General features: G+C 27.8%; 3 protein-coding genes across 3 annotated transcripts; 1 reads left to right on the top strand and 2 right to left on the bottom strand.

The window, feature by feature from the left end:
- Nucleotides 1–378: 378 nt before the first annotated feature.
- On the top strand, nt 379–2,255 carry LOC112602548 (general transcription factor IIH subunit 4). The gene is made up of 3 exons (XM_025350676.1): nt 379–1,133; nt 1,195–1,649; nt 1,724–2,255. Exons 1-3 carry the CDS (start codon nt 552–554, stop codon nt 2,100–2,102), a joined length of 1,416 nt encoding a protein of 471 aa, XP_025206461.1. The 5' UTR covers nt 379–551; the 3' UTR covers nt 2,103–2,255.
- A 2,000-nt stretch (nt 2,256–4,255) lies between these two features.
- On the bottom strand, nt 4,256–9,236 carry LOC112602700 (E3 ubiquitin-protein ligase SMURF2). Its single transcript, XM_025350914.1, has 15 exons — nt 8,840–9,236; nt 8,273–8,311; nt 8,011–8,122; nt 7,794–7,936; nt 7,494–7,710; nt 7,026–7,163; nt 6,861–6,961; nt 6,543–6,789; nt 6,182–6,485; nt 5,910–6,128; nt 5,662–5,840; nt 5,450–5,590; nt 5,179–5,362; nt 4,971–5,112; nt 4,256–4,904 (listed from the first exon to the last, which is right to left on the bottom strand). Exons 1-15 carry the CDS (start codon nt 8,895–8,897, stop codon nt 4,720–4,722), a joined length of 2,409 nt encoding a protein of 802 aa, XP_025206699.1. The 5' UTR covers nt 8,898–9,236; the 3' UTR covers nt 4,256–4,719.
- Nucleotides 9,237–12,367: 3,131 nt separating this feature from the next.
- Nucleotides 12,368–13,928, bottom strand: LOC112602470 (protein enhancer of sevenless 2B). The gene is made up of 5 exons (XM_025350549.1): nt 13,579–13,928; nt 13,343–13,440; nt 13,130–13,249; nt 12,824–13,013; nt 12,368–12,734 (listed from the first exon to the last, which is right to left on the bottom strand). Exons 1-5 carry the CDS (start codon nt 13,654–13,656, stop codon nt 12,558–12,560), a joined length of 663 nt encoding a protein of 220 aa, XP_025206334.1. The 5' UTR covers nt 13,657–13,928; the 3' UTR covers nt 12,368–12,557.
- Nucleotides 13,929–18,944: the final 5,016 nt, after the last annotated feature.

The following is an 18,944-nucleotide window of genomic DNA, read 5'->3' as shown; positions in this document are numbered from 1 at the left end:
ATTTAATTCTATGAAAAACATGTAACAATTATGATTTTAAGAATGAACACCATTAACAATAATAACATTTATTTTGTTGCATGATTTTGAATTAGATCGAAACTTTTAAGCTATCTTGCTTTGCTTTTAAGTTTCTTAATATTACTGTACTTTGAAAGCTCTAAATAGATAAAAGGATAAAAAATAGTAAATACACACTAATTCAAAGCACAGAATATAAAAATTCAAAGACTGCAACACCAATACAATCGTGATTCGTGATCAGAACATTCAGATATTCAGAACACAGAAAACTGTTAGTATCACATTATCATTTCATATATTTTTAAGGTTATGTTGATTTTTGAGTGTTGACTGATATGAAAATTTTTTAAATTATTAGTAAATACAATTTCAAATATTGTTCAATTTTTAAAAATATAAGCAATATTATTTTATATCTATTTAGTGTGTAATTTAGAGTAACTAAATACTTAAGTGTATAAAACCATAAGACAGTAAATAATGTAATTTTTTCAAAAAAGTTGATAAATATATGAATTTATACAATTATGTCTAAGGAACCTAGCACTAGCAAGGAGAAACGGAAGAATTTACGTAAAGACGACGGTTCTAAAATACTAAAAGTTCTTACATTATACGAATACCTCATCAAACTTCCAGAAGCTGTTCAAGATCGGTTATACAGTCATCCGCCGACTTGCCTTACAGTGTTTAGAGTTTTACCGGACATTGCCCAGCAATTTACTTTACGTATTTTATTCATCGAACAGCCTGTGCCGCAATCAGTTCTTTCATCCTGGGTGCCGGCCAATTATTCCCGCGAACTTGACGAATCAATAGAAGTAGCCACCAATTTACACATATGGAAATTAACTGGCGTGTCTGGTGGTCTCAAGGGATGGATTCTAAATTCTACATTCAAAAAGAAACTTAAAGTAGCACTTATGGGTGGCGGTCGTTCTATGATAGCTAACAGTGATGTGATCGCCGATCCAAAAGCGAGAGATATAGACTTTCTAGATTCATATGCATATGAACGATGGGAATGCATATTACATTATATGGTTGGTTCTAAACATGAAGGTATATCATCAGATGCAGTCAGAGTATTACTAAATGCAGGTCTTATGGTAAGTAATAAGTTCAACTATAATATAATTCTATTAGATACTCAATGTTATTATATTTTAGGTCAGAGATACAGATGATAGTCCAGTGATTACATCAACAGGATTTCAGTTTTTACTTTTGGATATGGCAACTCAAGTATGGTACTTTATGCTCCGTTATATGGAAACAGTAGAATCAAGGGGGCTTGATCTTGCTCAATGTCTAACATTCCTCTTTCAAATACATCTTGGTACTTTAGGATGGGATTATATTACTGACGAAATGTCTGAAAACCTTCAAGCATTTTTACAACATCTACGAGAATTTGGATTAGTTTACCAAAGGAAACGTAAAGCTGGACGTTTTTATCCTACTCGATTAGTAATTGAAATGGGACAAGGAAATAGTCGTACTTCAGAACGAATGAAAACTAAAGAACGTTATATAGTTGTAGAAACCAATTTTCGAATTTATGCTATGACTGATTCTGATCTAAAAGTTGCTTTAGTTGCATTATTTACTCATATGCTGTACAGGTAATAATTATTATAAAAATAGCCTAAAAACATTCAAAATAAATATATATTTTACTTACCTTTTCTTGTTTTAGATTTCCAAACATGGCTGCTGGTATACTAACAAGAGATTCAGTTCGAACGGCATTACGTAGTGGAATTACTGCTGCACAAATAGTAAGATTTCTTACCGTTCATACTCATCCACAAATGCAAGAATGTGGAATGCCGCAAACTGTTATTGATCAAATTTATTTATGGGAAAATGAAAGAAATCGACTTACATACACAGATGGTGTGTTATATAGCAATATAAATACACCTAATGATTATGAAACAATAAAAAATTATGCTGCTGAAATTGGGGCATTGGTATGGTGCGATGAAAGAAGAAGAAACATTGTTGTAAGTACTGATGGACACGATGATGTAAGAAAGTTTTGGAAAAAACAACCAAAATCTGATCCATTTTAAGTGTTACATATTCTGTATTCAATGTTCAATTGTTCACTATTATTATGATTTGAATGGTTATTGAATAGCACTAATAATTCAACAGCCAAAGCTTGATTGATTATATGTGCAACTAATAATAATTGTGTACGTATAATCCATAATTAAATTTTCATACTAAAAATATGTTTTTATTTATTCAATTTATGTATTTTTTAAAATAAAATTTAAAAAAAAAGTTTTCTTATGTTATTATTTTTTTTTTTAAACTAAATCAGTTTAATATGTAATCATATAACACATTTTCAAGTAACTTACGATATAAAAAATAAAACATAATCATAATCAATTAATTTAAATGATAAATATATAACAAATTTAAATAAAAAGGAGTAAGAAGGTAACTGCCCTATTATACAAATAGGTGTCAAATAAACATTATTGAGGAGAAAATTACTGTAATGTTTGTGTTAAATTTAAATTCAGTAATAAATCATTGCATTCAAAATACAGTTCTAAATTAAAACTGTCTGTCAGCCTATACTACTAAATAATAAATATATTGTATGATAATATGATATATTACTATTAAAATTACAAAATTTTAAATGCTTATAAATAAATATAATGCTTGTGTAACTTTAATATTTTTTTATAATTTTAATCTTAACTCACGAGAAACTTTATATTCAATTTATACTTATATTAATATTTAATTATATTTCTATAATCACAGTGGTGGCACCGAGATTTTTTTCCAAGTAGGGCTAATGTAAAGCCAACAATTAAAAGGTAAGACCACAAAAAAATGAGATTTAAGCAAAAATTATATAAAATGTTATTTGAAAAATAATATTATATAATTTTTAAAAAATTATAAAATATAATATAGAAATATATTAATCTAAATTACGTACAGACTGTACAGTGAACAAAATACAAATACCATTACTTTCTATTTATGAAAAATGAGAATATTATTATTATATCTAAGGTTAGGCCAGTGATAAGGCCAATGTTAGGGTCAAGCATTTTCAGGTAGGGCCCTCCTTTCTGGCTCGTCACTAGCACCGCCACTGTATAATCAGCTTGTTATCGAAATATCTTGAAAATTTTATTATGATTGAAAAATACTAATATAAACATTTGTTAAAAATTTCAAGTATCTACAGTTTTTCATTTTTGAGTTAAAAATATTCTATTTTGTAAAATACTCATACTGCATAAAAAAATCCTGTTTTACTTTTATTTTTAATATATCTGAATTTTTTTACTTTAACTCCATACAGTACCAACTAGATCTAATTTGCTACCTAAAATCATCTCTCAGATTTAAAAATCAGAGTGGTTTTACTGACCAGAGAGGTGACGACAGACCCTCAAAAAAGAAACACATCATTGTTAAATTAATATTAATTCCACTTAAAATCTAAAAAAAAAAAATGTATATGTGACTGTTATGATATATGGTGTTGGTGTTACTAATAAATATATAAAAATAATTCAATATAAATGTATAACATTATATAAGTTTAAAAATAAATATTAGTGCTTGCATTTAATATATTTTTATTTCTTATAAAGTAATTATTTTTAATACAATAAAAATTATTATAATATAATTAATATTTCATCAAAATACAAATTGGTTACTTATCATTTAAGATAAATCTACATAACACAATTGATTTAATTAATAAACAATATAATAAAACTAAGTCTCATTTTATTTAATCGTAAATAAAGTAACAATACTAATTTCTAGAGATCATCAGAAAAAAAATCAGTATTTATAATGATGTTCTGTTTTATTTGATGTTATGAGAATTATAATTTTTATATAATTGTGATGTCCTTAACAATACAGTCTTTAGATATTATTTATGTTGCTTAATTAATGTTATTTCATAAGCATAATTATCAATATCTGATAAATGAGATAATTTAAAGCAATTACTATTTTATCTATTACAAAAGTTGTATTTAATTAAATTTATTTATTTAGATTGTCATATGAAGGCAGTCCTTAATATATTAAACCTATGGAAGACAATATGATTATTTTGTATGAAAAATAAACTATTTTAATAAAATAAAGTTATAAATTGATAAGATAAACGAAGACGATATTATGATAGAATGGAAAATTAAATCAATTACTAATTAAGTATTTATAAAAATTAGGTATATTAAATTATCTGACAATTAAAACCAAAATTTAAATAACCTTAAAAATCAACACTTGAACACCTACTCATTAGTTTTAAATGGTAACAAATAATAATACATTTCTGTCATAAATATAATCAATAATCTTTAAAAAAGTTAAAATAATATAGTTAAATATAGTTCTTAAATTAATTCATTTTGCTTCCAAGGCTTTACATTGTCTTACCCTGTATTATTGCACATTATTATCATTACTATAACTTAGAACTATTACATATTTTAATAACAATAATTGAATTCACCTCAAAATTTTCTCCTGAATAAAAAATATATAAACATATGATAAGTTGTAATTAACAAATGACTTTACAATAAAATTTCTATAATCAAAAATAATACAAATATGTGATACTAGTCATATTTTAAACAAATAAAAATGTATGCAGTTAATAAAAATATAACAGACTACCTATTCAACTGTAAAACCACAAGTTTCTTCAACTGCTTGACTGAGTTTATCAAGTAATTTTTGTTTACTTTCATATTTTGGCAAATCAAGACGATTAAAGCATGTATGTGCTTTAGGAAGATTATCAGTTGGTACATCAGTCAAGTGTATGGTAAACAAACGAGGCCCCGCAGCTCCAGTTGACCCTAAATTAAAATAAATTATATGTCAACAAATGCATATTTGTTTCAAATATTAAAATCAATATTTACCTTGAAGTGCCTTAAAACCTTGAAGAGGAACTCTAGAACTTCCAGTGACAAACTGTAATAGCCTGAGACGCATTTCTTGACTATAGTGTTGTTCAATAATTTCCCAAAACCATTTCACCACAGGCATATCAGGTGAACAATGCTAAATATAAAATATTATTAATTTAATTAACTACTTCATATTAAAGAAACAGAAAAAAATAATCACTTTGAGTCTAGTATTACGCTTCCAATCTTCAATATCTATGGTGCCAATACCACTAATAATTAATTCAATCTCACGTTCATCGAAAGGCTTTAACAATGTTCCAGGAACTACTTCAGTTAAGCCTTTTTGCAATGCCAAAAATTGTTGTTCAATGCCTCTCATAAATCTGTATGTCACGTACAATCTAAATTTAAATTTAAATTTGTATTATAGTGTTTATTAATAATATAATAGTACATAAAAATAGGTATATCATTCATTATTAACATACTTAACATATTCTTTTTTATTATCTTCTGTGAGCTGAATATTTTGTCCACCAGTTTTTAGTTCATGCAATTTTAATACACCAAAACTACTTTGTTCTACCGCAAAAGTAGTATCAATTATATCTTTTTCAAGTTTATTTTCTCTTAAAAAATATACACATATTAAAAAAAAATTATTTAGAAAATAGTTTTATTCAATTGTTTAGCTAATTACAGTATATATGTGAGACTACGATGCAATTCAGGATCTACTCCTTCTATATCTTCCAGAGTAATTGGTTTATTTAATAACATTTTATAAAAAGGTGTTGTAAATCCTCCATCAATATAGTGTCCATGAAAAATAGCAATTCCAATTATACGACCGACAAAATGGAAATAAGATAAATGTTCCTAAAATAAAAAATAATTCTTATATGTGTGATATTACAAAGTCCCTCTAAAATTATAAACAACACATACTGGATTAATTGAACTATCTGGATTTATTTGTAAAGTATAATTGTCTTCTCTGGAGTATTGAAATAACCCATACTGAGGATTAAGCATCTCATGGGATAATAAATACAACCACTCTCTTGCTACACCACCATAATCAAGACCTTCTTCACCGCGGAACTTAACCATCAATCGTTTTCGTAGGTCTTTTGGTCGCATCTTCATCACTGCTCGATATGACTCCTAAAAATTAATATTATTAGAAACCAAATAACCAAACTTAAAATATTACATACTTCAAATATTTCTGATCTTGAAACTTCTAATCTCATATGTCCTGTTTGAGGCTGTAATGCAGCCAGTTCTGTACGTAAAATTTTTTGTTTAGCTACTAAGTCACGTTTGTACTTAGGCAAACACTCTGAATCAGTCTCAATACTTTGGGGACCATCAAAAGCAGAGCCAGGAGGGCGAGGTGGAATTCTCTGCTGACTTGATGATGTTTCACTAGTAGTGAGCACTCTGGTATTGATACTAGTGTTCTCTTTATTGTTCATTGAGTTTTGTTCATTTGTCGAGGAGCTTTGATCATTTTGTTTCCTAAAAAATTATAAATGTATTAATTCAATTAAAGTAATATGTAATTGATTGACTTACTGTAATAAATTAGCTATAACTGCTGTTGAAAGTCTTGGATCCGAAAAAGTTGTGGTTCGATTATTATGATCTACATAATAATAGCGACCACTGGATGTTTGACGTACTTCCCAACCAGCAGGTAAAGGGCCAAGTTGTTGTCCTGAAGTTACACTTATATTCCTAGGAATTCTTGGATCGTGCCATGTACTCAAACCAGTTGGAGTATGATAAAAATAAATTTGTCCTTGAGGTGTTGTTCTAATTTCTGTTTAGGTAAAAAAAATTATAATTAGATATTTATTAAATTAAATCATATCAACATTATTTGATACTAACCATAACCTGTTGGCAAATCTTGTGGTTGTTGAATTGAGGAACTATGAGATGATGCATTTCTGGCAGAACTGAGTGATGCTCTATTGCTAGGATTCCTATTCCTAAACATATTCAATTATTAATTCCTATACACTTTCATAAAATTTAAAAGAAAAAGTAACTTACGTTTGTGCAGTCAAAACAACATTATTTCCATTATTATTATTTATCACATCAGATTCATTCCTTACAATTGTATCTTCTGTTGGTGTTGGTGCAGGAGGGCGAGGATTACCACTACCTGTAGTAATTTTTGAATGAGATCTAAAAATGAAATTTAAAATTATTTTCAATAAATAATACTATATTCTATTTTCATAATTTCTATGACATTTTAAAAGTTTTTTAATTTCTACATATATATTTATGTCTATTTATACATGTTGTTTTTTTTGCAACTAAAAGGTATGGTTAACAATTTTTCAATTTTAACAATATAATATGGCATCATAAGTAAATTTTTTATTTGTAGTAAATATGGTTAATATTAACAAACCTAAAAATGTTGTACTATCCATAAAAAAAATTCTACCCGTATTGTACAGATACCTTCTAAGTTATATTTATTATTTATAAATCAATTATTTCACTTACTTTGTTGGTTTAACCCATTGAGTAGTTTTAGTTTTATGGTTTACATAATATAATCGTCCATTGTCTGTTTTCCTTTCCTCCCATCCATCTGGCAATGGGGATGATTGTTGAGATGATACACCTGCTGTACCATCTTGAGATAATAAAGATAACACTAATTGACCTTTAATTGGTATTGGATCGTCTGGATTTAATTTAACTAAATCTAATTTCTGATCTGTAAATAAATAATTTTATATAAAAAAAATATTAATCCAACAAAAGTTAGTAAGTTTATAAGTTATTATATTAAACACTTACAACCAGTGTCTTTGTATCGCTGAATTTGATTCCAAGATAACCTTACACACCCAAGGAAACCACTAGTAGGTTTTTGAATATTTTTATGGATTTTTTTATGATTCCACAAAGTAATTGTTACATGATCACCTTTACTTAAATATCTATTAAACATTTCAAATTATCATAATTTTAAAAATTAAGTATAATAATAATACAATTTAACTAATTAATTTACAAATCATAATGTTGATTCCATTGAGGGTCACAAGATGGTTTACAGGTATCTGTTGTATAACATTGTCCAGACCCATCCACACTAATCTTTGCAAATGCATCTGGTGGTAAACCTAAAAAAATTCATATTTTAACCAATAAAATTTATTATGCTTGTAGCTTCTTTAAGCAAGGTATGTCAAAAGTATAAAATTATTAATATTAAATTAAATATCTTAATTGTAATGTATAGTTCTTTATATTGAAATCAAAATAAAACTTACGGAATAAATCTTTTTTCAACAAATTTTGAGCACAGAGCACTGAAATCAAATTTTAAACATTATTATTAATACAAATGCATTGGTTACAAGGCATACTATACATACAAAGTGTAATTCATTAATATTATACCTACTACATTAAACTTAAGCAGTTCAAAAATCAAAATTAGTTATTTCTATTGTAGATATGTCAATATAATACATAAAATGTAATATTATATTTTATATAACTAATAAGTAATGTATTCTTGATTAACTTAAAGCAAAGAAAATCATGGCATCTAAGTGAAAATTATTTTAAATTAATAAGTATACCCTGTAAATTATTAGGCACTCAAATATCCTTAAAAAGCAGAATGATAGAAAAGTAACAATAAAATATTGTATCATGAAATAATATGGTAGATAAATAATTAGCGATTATATTTGACATGCCACAATTAAATTTATATTATTTATACATAATTTGTAAAAATATTAAATTAAGTAAATCACATAAAAATATTCTATATGCAAAATAAAAGAAAACTATTAGTAAAAATAATTTATAACAAATCAAACACCCACCAGTTAGACGGATTTTGGTAGTTCCTCCAGTTCGCCTGCTACCTGAAGATCCTGACATATTTAATACTCATTAATTATTATGATAAATCTACGTTTGATAAATTAAAAAACATTTGGCGTAATAAAAAACGTTTTACTATACAAAAAATGAACACATTATGAATAGCAGCACTATTTTCTCCTCACTAATATTCATATCTTTTTTTTTTTTATCACAGACAAGAAATTAAACATGAATATTACGCTCGAGTTTTGTAATTTCTACATAATTCTTCCAGTTTCGCGTAATTTCACTTATTTTATACGCTTTGAACAATTACATTATAGTAAAGATACTACAGGTATTAGGTAGGGTAGTATGATTGTATTACTTATATGAATCATTAAGACTAATTGAATGTTTTGTTATGAAATAATCACAGTGCAGTTATCTATAGCGTACTAGTATGATCGTAACATTTTCCCTTAAGTTGGCGCTTGCATGGAAACTAAACAAACGTAGTTTTTTTACCATGACTAGGTGACGTAATAGAGTTAACACATTTAAGTAGCTCTTGCATGCTTCAACACTCAAACCGCGGCTTACGGGTTTGGTTGAAAAATAAAAATTAAGATAAAAGCATTTTAAGAAATATACTAGCTCTGATGCACGGCAAATTTAATAAATTAAAAAAATTCTATAATAATTAAAATTTATTTGTCATGCTTTGGTGCCCCTATATGTGAATATAATCCCACTAGTCCAGCATCCAGTGATGGATTTAAGATTAAATTAAAGTGGCAAAAAGATATCCTGTAAATTCATTCTTGTATTTGAGATCTCTTTGATCTCTCAAGCTTATTAGTGACATAATTATACAAATATTTTCGCTGTTATTCAATTGGTGGTTCCAGTACTTAAAATAAAATATGTAGAGAGATGTTGCAATTACTAAACGATCGGCAAATCCGTCTCTAGAAACAAGGCATTTATTAGGTACCTAATTTTGAGTACTCAGTAATAGGTCACGCCTGGGTGAAACTTAGTTTAGATTTACGCTATAGTATTGTACGATTATCAATTATCAAATACAAACCTCTAAGTTGAAGGTTTGATTATTTTCATCAATTTTAAAGATATCGTGACATTTTGTTTTTAACTAAAAAATTTACCGTGATCTGAATCTAAAACATATATTTTAATTTATTTAATCATCCATTATTTTAATTAACTAATTAAAAATTAAATTTGAGATCTGTATTACTACAGAGTAATAAAAGTTTTGTCACAATTATAAAAATATTTGTATATTAAATGTTTTAGTTGAAAACACAAGTGTTTTAGATACACCAACATAAATTAGATTTTTTTTTTATATGAAAATAAAAAAATACTATATAAAATACTGCAAAACTAAATTTTGATTATATAAAATTAAACTAACTAGAATACTAGATGAAAATATTGTAAAGGGAACTTGATATCTTGTTTTTATTTAAGTATAAAATCCTAGGACCAGTCTTCAAAATCAAATTTTAAAAATATAATGATTACATAAAAACACCACACTTAACTGATCTATATTGATAGATAGATGGTCTTACTAAGTTATTAATCCAAGTATTATAAGAGGTTTAAGAAAAAATAAATACATAAATAAATAATTATTATGTAAATATCAAATTTTAACATTTTCTCTGTAAAAAATAACTAAAATAAAAATGTAAATTATTTCTTTGATTTTTCAATAATATACTAAGATTAAAAATAACTTTTTTAAGTATTTACTATTATTTTACTACCCAGTAGTAGATAACTAAATGCATTACTTACATTAACAATATCCAACAAATAATGGAAAATATTACTAAAAAGGCAAAATATTTAAATGGGTTAATTGCAGTGTAACTATTTACAATAAAAAATAATATAAAATTGAATGTGGCACAAAAATATTTGTTTTTTAATATATGTATAAGATAAGAAAAAAGTCACTTAATTAATTACTTAATACATAAACGTATTTATATATATAAATATATATATATATGCTTAATGGACATTATTTTAATATTTCCAACTATAAGAGTCTTTAATTACTATGACTAACATATATATTAATTCACAAATGTATTTTACTTAAATAAATAATAAAAAATAAAATATTTATAAGTACCTAGTACAAAAAAAAAAATATAAAAATATCATATTATAGAATGTGAAGAAAATATTCATGGATAGATAAATCTTACCTATAATGAATGTCAAGAATTTATACTTAAATATAGACAAATCCTACAACAAAGAAAAATATAAGATAGGTAAAATAAGAAGTTTTAATATTAGTTTATATCACAAATTGACATTGTATTGTTTAATTTAAAATCAAAACTAAAATAATTGTTCGATATGACTGAAAAGTTGTTAACCACAATATATAATAATTGATCCAAGTATAAATCAAGTTCAACAAATAAACAACTAAACAGATATTTAATGAAATTTTTGAAATATTTAAAAATAATTATTAAATACAGATAAAGGAATTGAGCGGTTTAAAAAAATTGTAAGAAAAACAACAACATAAAAGTTCTGTGTTTCTAAATGTCGTTATACTTGTGTATTCAATTTAAAAATAAAACATTAACAAGGAAATAAATTTGATAAAAATTATTTCCTTATTTAAATGCAATCATTAAAAAATATAGTTTATATCATATTATTATATTTATAAATTTAATTCCATAAAGAACTGGTTGTATAAACGCTAAAAAAAAAAAACACAGAACAAATCATCAACTTGTACTAAATTTAATATTCCTAATTTAACATAATAGTATACACAAATGATTTAAGTGAAATCTATCTAAAATTAAATGATAAATACAAATTTATTTAATTAACAAATAAAATATTTAGTAAGATAAAGAACTAATTTCATATTTTGTTAATTATACATCTTAGACAGATTTCACTGAATAGAAATTTGTACAAATTTAAGAATTATAATAATTGATGTTTAGATGAATAAATAGATACTGTTATGTAACTTTAAATTTTATAAATAATTAACCTATATTTCTGTTTATTGACTTATTGTTCATAGGTATTATTTTAATTTTTAAGCTATTAACCATAATATTTAGAGCTATTATCATACATTATAAATAGTAGCGTGTTATCAAAGCAATTTTTATGTTATAAATGTACACTATAAGCATGTGGGTAAAAAATTCATACATATAAATCAAAATAATAAATTCCAAAAAAAAAGTATATAAATGAATGAACATATATATATAACATGAAAATTAATAGTTCATATTCAATAGTTATCTTCACATTTTAAAAATTATTTTTTGTTTATATTCTTAAAAGTAAAAAATACTTTATAAAACAATTTTTAAGTCAGAATGTAGGTAACATTTTATCATTTTGATTCATAATGTATTAACACATAAATTTTTTTGTACATATTTAACGAACAAAAATTAATGGGTAAGCAAAAAATATTAAGTTAATATATCAATGAATTAATTAATAACAAAATTTGAAAACCCTAAGTAAATTTAAGTATCTAAATAATTATTGACTTTTTTTTTATTGCAATAAATTATCTGATTTTGAGAGAAAAATCTAGAATTTTTAAGTCTATTTCATGGTCACATATTCTCTACAGTAGTAAATACAGTTTCATGTAGTAGTAAATACATTCCATACAATTAAGAACACTATAGATTAAGGGGCATGATAAGGAGAAACATACGCAGCTGGGAACAGTCCTTCTCTGGTGCCAATCTCACCTCGCCACCAATTTACATCAGTGCGATTCGTCACAGTAATGACATCTCCTCGTTTAAAAGCTAATTCTCCTTCTTCTTGAGGTGTAAAATCATACATTCCAATTACCAGAGTCTGTAAAATTAAAAAATGTATATTTATTTGTTATTAATAGCATTTACAATTAGCCTAATTGATACATCATAGATATGAATAATAAGTACCGGTTTTTGGTTAAATCCATTTTGAGTTGCTGCTGGCATATCCCTAAGTCTAACATCTTGTGAACGAGAAACAGATGATTCCCGATGATAATCAACTAATTCATTTAAACTATCAAATTTCACGACCCACAAGAAAAATTTTGCTTGTGCATCTCGTAACACTTTAAAATGTTGGACACCATCGCCACATCTATTATTTAAAACATTTTCAAAAAATATAAATTAATATTTGTGAGTTCAAGGACACATTAAGAAAAGTTTGAAAATACTATAAAAATTGTATCATGGAATATAATATTTGCTCACTTGACGGATAATGAAAAATCTCCAGGTGAACTCTCACTTATTCGTACTAGAAAACAACCCTCAGGCTGTTGGTCTAATAATTTCTCCGCGTCTGCTCGAGTGATTTTGCCATAATACCAACTAAAACAAATAAATAAAGAACAGTAAACATTAGTATCATCTAGGCTTGAATTATATTACAACTATACAGAAATCCAAAGTGATGTCACTCACTCATGATTTTTCATTTCTATATAATTGCTAGGTATCAGTCCCTCTTTGCCCTCAAACTCGGCCCGAAACCAATTGACGTCATCTTCCATGTTGATCACCTGAAAAACAATTTGAATCGGTCAGGTGCCTTGTACAGCACCAGGTATTCGGTACGCCACGGCACAAGAACAAACCCCGATTCTCGTGTTGGACACATTCACCTACCATTAAATAGGCTGGATACTAAAATAACTCACCCTCAGCAAGCTACCCTTTTTGAAGCTTAGTTCATCGGGCGCCGTGGCTTTGAAGTCGTGCTTGGCGGTGGCTTCCATAGTTGGTTCGGGGAGTCCGTTTCGGTCCGTTCAAAACATAAATGTTATGATATACGGAAATCGCCGGAAACACGGGTGTTAGTTAAAAAAAAAAAAAAAGGCGGATCAATTGCACCGGAACTTGAACTGCGATTATTTTATGTTATTATTCGTATTATACTTTGCGTTGACGGACGAAACGGACAGAATAACAACCTTTGACGAGATAAGCGCGGACGGCCTCGCACGAGACACTTCGCGTACAAACGCGCGGACGCACACACACACATACACACACACACACATACACACATACGCACACGCACTCACTTCCTCGGGCGCGCACACACGGTCGAAGTGCCGAACGCGCGTGCGCCACTCCAGTTCACGGGACGAGATGGCGGGGGACAAAATTACAAAAACACCACTCGCTCAATCACTGAAATCTGATTATCTGAATCACCTCAGCTGATAGCAGCACCGATGATCTTTTTATTTTTGATATTAATTCGCGGCATTCGCGCGTACTGCTCCACAAGTAATGACTGACGACGTCCTGGTGGATTGCACGGTGCACACTTCAGTTTTGCGTACTTCGTAGCGTTTAAGATTTAGCTCTGGACTCTGGAATGGATACCTGCCAGGAGCAGTGGCACGACAAGTGAAGTGGCTTAGCTCCTGACCAAGATTTAGAGCAAAAATAGTCGACTACGATAATATAAAATAATCTATATATTTTTTTATTTTTTGTTATTTTCATGTAACCGATATATTAATTTGTATTAGTGATTTATATAAAAAAGTCGGTAAGATAATGATGATTTCGGAGAGTTCATTCCTGTGATTGTTTATGCTAATCGCTATACGATCTATTTGACTCGCACATTCGCAACAGTGACACATGAGCATATAAATAAACACATCGCTGTAAGACCAATAATTCGTAAAATGTCCGATGGTATTAATGTGTGTGTTGGAGTGAGGTTTTAAGTTCAATATCGGTGAGAGCTTGTATCTACGGTTAATTTTAACCATAGTATTTGCCTGTTAGCATCACTTAGACCTATCACTTGGGGTAGGTACTATACAGGACTTTCAGAGAAGTCCTCGTTTATAATTTGATTAGATGATTTATAGAAAAAAATAAAATTCTAAACACTCATTTTAGTCTCTGATAATACCCCTTTGCAAGACAGTTCATCGCCCTTTTAAACCACAATTATTTATATTTATACATTTTATTGCGTCTGTAATAATTATGATAAACAATAATAAATCGCAGTGGCACACGGCCGTATCTATCAAGCTAATTAGTGAGAAGTGTCGTGTGTACGTGGGGGGAGAGCGAGATTCGGCGACGGCGGCCATATCAAACATTCAAATTTTATCATTTTCTTGCTACTATTACTATTACTATTACTATTATTATTATTATTATTATTATCATCATCATCATCATCATCGTAGATAGGTATGTGTTATGTATTCGTTCGGGGCCGGTCGCCGTCGTCGCCGTCGCAGCAGCCGCCGCCGTACACAAAAGCGGCATTGCCAAATCTCGCCGGGATTGTATAGTCGAAACGACCTTGAAGCCGTTTTGAACAATGCCCCCCAACAGGTCTCTCGGCGACCGGTGAGCCACACACACGCGGCACCGGCCGCGTCGCAACCACCACCGACCACCGCCACAACCACCGCCACCACCACACCAGTCACCACCATCGGCGTTTTATTATTTATTCGTTGTGGACGGGGACAGATACCACTGTTATACCAGACACGACGACCATTATTATAATAATAATAATACATATTATATTATTATAAAATATCTACGCGGATGCGTGCGCGCGACGTTACTGCACGGGTGAAACGTGCGACTGCAACGGTGGCGTCATTTCGGTATATATTATTTCATTATTATGTATTCCGGAATTCGCCAGACCGAGAAAAACCTCATCGGTGTAACATTATGTTGCGTTTTAGCCGACTACCTTGTGCACGGCGTTTGTGTGGGGCGTTTTCGTCATTTTGCAATTTGCGGTCATCGCGCGCCGCGTTGTGATTCACGTCTAATTTTGCTGCGGACGGTTTTTGAAAAACACGCGTAGACGAGTATACCTATACTCACGTCTCACGGTTTTGAATTTTAAAATCGTTTCTATTGCATAATGCGATGGGACGTTTTTCGAAGTCGGTGCTGGCACGAAATAAAAGCTTAATTCTATATATTTTGCAGGACCGAGTCCGATGCAATAAATTGTCGCCCTCATAATCACACCGCGAGACGTCGACGCGCGCGTGCACGACTAACGTATACGTTCAATGCATTCAAATTTATAACGTTGTAATAGGCATCGTCACCCGTCGGTTTCGGCCGATTCAGGCGTTCAGCAGTAGCACTATTGTCTATTGCAAACTGCTCAGTCACAGTAGGTAGTGAATTGTCTTAATTTTTACTCGTCGAACAATATCCGTATCAAATACACGAGGGAAAACCTAAATTCCAAAAAACTCCAGCAGCCCTTCACCGACCAAAAAAATTTCTCAACAACCTCATCAGCAGTAAAATACGTCCTGTTAATATTGATATTTCCATAGTCACCGATTTTTAATCTTGTTTACGCCGGTGATACTTATATTGCTCATATTCAATGTTCTATAAACATGATAATTTTTTTTAAATATATATCTGAATAAATATAAAAAAAATTATTGATGAAATAGTTATATCATCGATAAAATAAAAGATACATAATAATTGAATTACTTAGATAAAGATAAAAAAGAGATAATTATTTTAAATAAAGATATCCATCGAAAAACTAAGTGATAAGTGTAACAAGTATTTACATATTTAGGTACATTTTCAAAATCATTATATGATTTATATTTATATAACTGTAAAATTCAAATAAATATTTGAACAATAAATCTTCATGTTTTTTAACTAGTTTAAAAAATAATCAAAAAACATTTTTTTAAATATCATAAAACTTTTTGGTGTATTAGGAACAAAAGTTAAAATTTACTTAGAGAATTGAAATGTTCTTTGTACATATTTTATTATTATTAATTTATTATTAAATTACTTATAATTAATACGTGTAATGAACAGAAAAGTTAAGTATAAAATTAACTTTAGTATTATTGTAATAGAAATCGGGTATACACTAATGCACTAACATTATAATTAGCATAATTCGAATAAATAATTTAAAATCATAAGTAGTAAATTTTTGATTGGTATGCCAAATAAATTCCATGTATTCCTAATAATAAAACTTATGATAAACAGTTAATTTTTTTATTATAAACATACGTTAATAATACGTATTATTTAACTATACCAAAATATTATTATAATGCTGAAATTAATATTGTATTCTATTTTATACTTTTTTTTTTTTTTGAAAAATTACAATCTATACATCTGTACAATAATAAACATAATATATAGTTGTGGTTTGCATAATATTTTGATAAGTGTTTCACACGAAAAGAAAATCACACATTTATAACATTTTTTAATATTTTAAATGCTTAAACCTTAGGTAACTATAAAATCACGATACCAGTTTCTTTTAAGATGTCTAATCAGGTTTTCGGGAATGTGAGTTACGACTTACGCTAATTCGTTGATCAGTTGGCTGATATTATTTTGCAGTTTGGCGCGAAAGCGTTTGTAGAAGAGCAGCAATTTCATTGATTGAATGTAATTTAAGGTTGGGATTAAAAATATAACTACTTAGATAAAACACAATATAACTTTTCATATTATATGTTATTACACTTAATACACATATCATAGTCATCAACGTTATAAGAGGGTGGATATTATGGCTTTTAGTAGTCTTTATCACGCCGAATTTCGAAAGTATTTCTAGCAATTTTTAGAAAAATTCTATAGTATAAGCTTGGAAAATTATTAATTATTATTCTTTTTCAATTAACCTATGAATGATACTTTTGTACTTTTGTCCACGTAAAAGATAAAATTTACATAAGGTCTATTAAGTACCTACCTACAACCTACTATGATATTACATGATATATTACGCAACGTTTTTTACATCAGAAGATTCAGAAGATATTTATTAAACATAAATAAAATCAACGATTGTGTAGATTCTATATGGTACTATAATTTTAACTTTATATAAGTACATATTAATGACTAAATTTTATACATATTATAAACCTAATAAATAATGATGTATAATATTTATGTGTGCGTGTGTGTGGGTAACGTCATGCTGAAACATTTTCAGACTTGAGGCAAATTTCATTTGACATCCACCCACAGCTTTTAGTCTACACTTTTTTTCTTAATAATTTATTAATATTATTATTAAAAACTTTTTGTTATATTAAATCCATTACCCATCTATTCATTTTGGTCTTAAGGAAATTGCCTCTTAAAAGCCTACTTGGGTATGCCGTTGTACATGAGTATTATAAATCTATACAAGTGTCAAGTATATACAACATACAACAAGTAATTTCTGGCCCTGGCAACGTTGGTATCGTAACCTAGTTGTTTGTATTCGTTATAAAAATATACACTTGCATTGAATATTAAAATTTAAAATGGACTAAGGGAATGCAAAACGACTAAAAACCTAAATTAAATGTTAGTTTACAAAAGAACTAAATAATTATGAGTCGATATTAAACAAATAATATATTATTTAATTAGATATCAATAATTTATAATATTAACAATCAAGTAGCAATTGAAAAAAAAAAATGTATAGATATTTATACTTTATCTTTAAACCTATATACATAAAAAAATAAAAGTTTAAATTGTATAGCTAATAAGTAATAGATTTATACATAAGTTTATTTGTTATTATAAAAGTTAATATAAATATTTATTAACATTAAACAAATCAAAATGTGTTAAAATCGTGTATCCGGGTTCTAAAAATGACATAATGAAATCAAGTTTTCGGATTTCTAGAACTTGATATAAATAGTAGGTATTATAATTTATATGTATATGACTCATCATACAATTTTAATTATATATTATGTATGTACTATAGTAGATATTATAGTGATAAATAAATTACTGTATGAGAGTCATAACTATATAATACTCATATTAGTCACGATACGTATATGTATATTATACCTATATAAAACTCAAGAAGTAAAATTAAATTTCATGTATAATAGGTAATAGTGTTTTAAAGTAAAAAATATAAAACCACCTATTTATACGATTTGGAAGTGCACTATTTGAGATCACTAATTTTCATTAATTTATTATTATTCAAAAGTAATCAATTAATTGTTTAAGT

The sequence above is a fragment of the Melanaphis sacchari genome, unplaced genomic scaffold, assembly GCF_002803265.2.
Source record: "Melanaphis sacchari strain LSU unplaced genomic scaffold, SCAv2.0 Contig8_pilon_pilon, whole genome shotgun sequence".
NCBI classification, from domain to species: Eukaryota; Metazoa; Arthropoda; class Insecta; order Hemiptera; family Aphididae; genus Melanaphis; species Melanaphis sacchari.
This window is presented reverse-complemented; position numbering and strand designations above follow the sequence as displayed.

Excerpts from the sequence above, each read along its gene's own strand:
- LOC112602548 (XM_025350676.1), top strand. The coding sequence starts at position 552 with ATGTCTAAGGAACCTAGCACTAGCAAGGAGAAACGGAAGAATTTACGT. Across the intron at positions 1,134-1,194 it reads TACTAAATGCAGGTCTTATG|GTCAGAGATACAGATGATAG; the intron begins GTAAGTAATAAG and ends ATTATATTTTAG. Across the intron at positions 1,650-1,723 it reads TTTACTCATATGCTGTACAG|ATTTCCAAACATGGCTGCTG; the intron begins GTAATAATTATT and ends TTCTTGTTTTAG.
- LOC112602700 (XM_025350914.1), bottom strand. The coding sequence starts at position 8,897 with ATGTCAGGATCTTCAGGTAGCAGGCGAACTGGAGGAACTACCAAAATC. Across the intron at positions 7,937-8,010 it reads TGGAATCAACATTATGATTT|ATATTTAAGTAAAGGTGATC; the intron begins GTAAATTAATTA and ends AATGTTTAATAG. Across the intron at positions 4,905-4,970 it reads AGGTTTTAAGGCACTTCAAG|GGTCAACTGGAGCTGCGGGG; the intron begins GTAAATATTGAT and ends ATTTTAATTTAG.
- LOC112602470 (XM_025350549.1), bottom strand. The coding sequence starts at position 13,656 with ATGGAAGCCACCGCCAAGCACGACTTCAAAGCCACGGCGCCCGATGAA. Across the intron at positions 13,441-13,578 it reads AAAAGGGTAGCTTGCTGAGG|GTGATCAACATGGAAGATGA; the intron begins GTGAGTTATTTT and ends ATTGTTTTTCAG. Across the intron at positions 13,250-13,342 it reads ATAGAAATGAAAAATCATGA|TTGGTATTATGGCAAAATCA; the intron begins GTGAGTGACATC and ends TATTTGTTTTAG.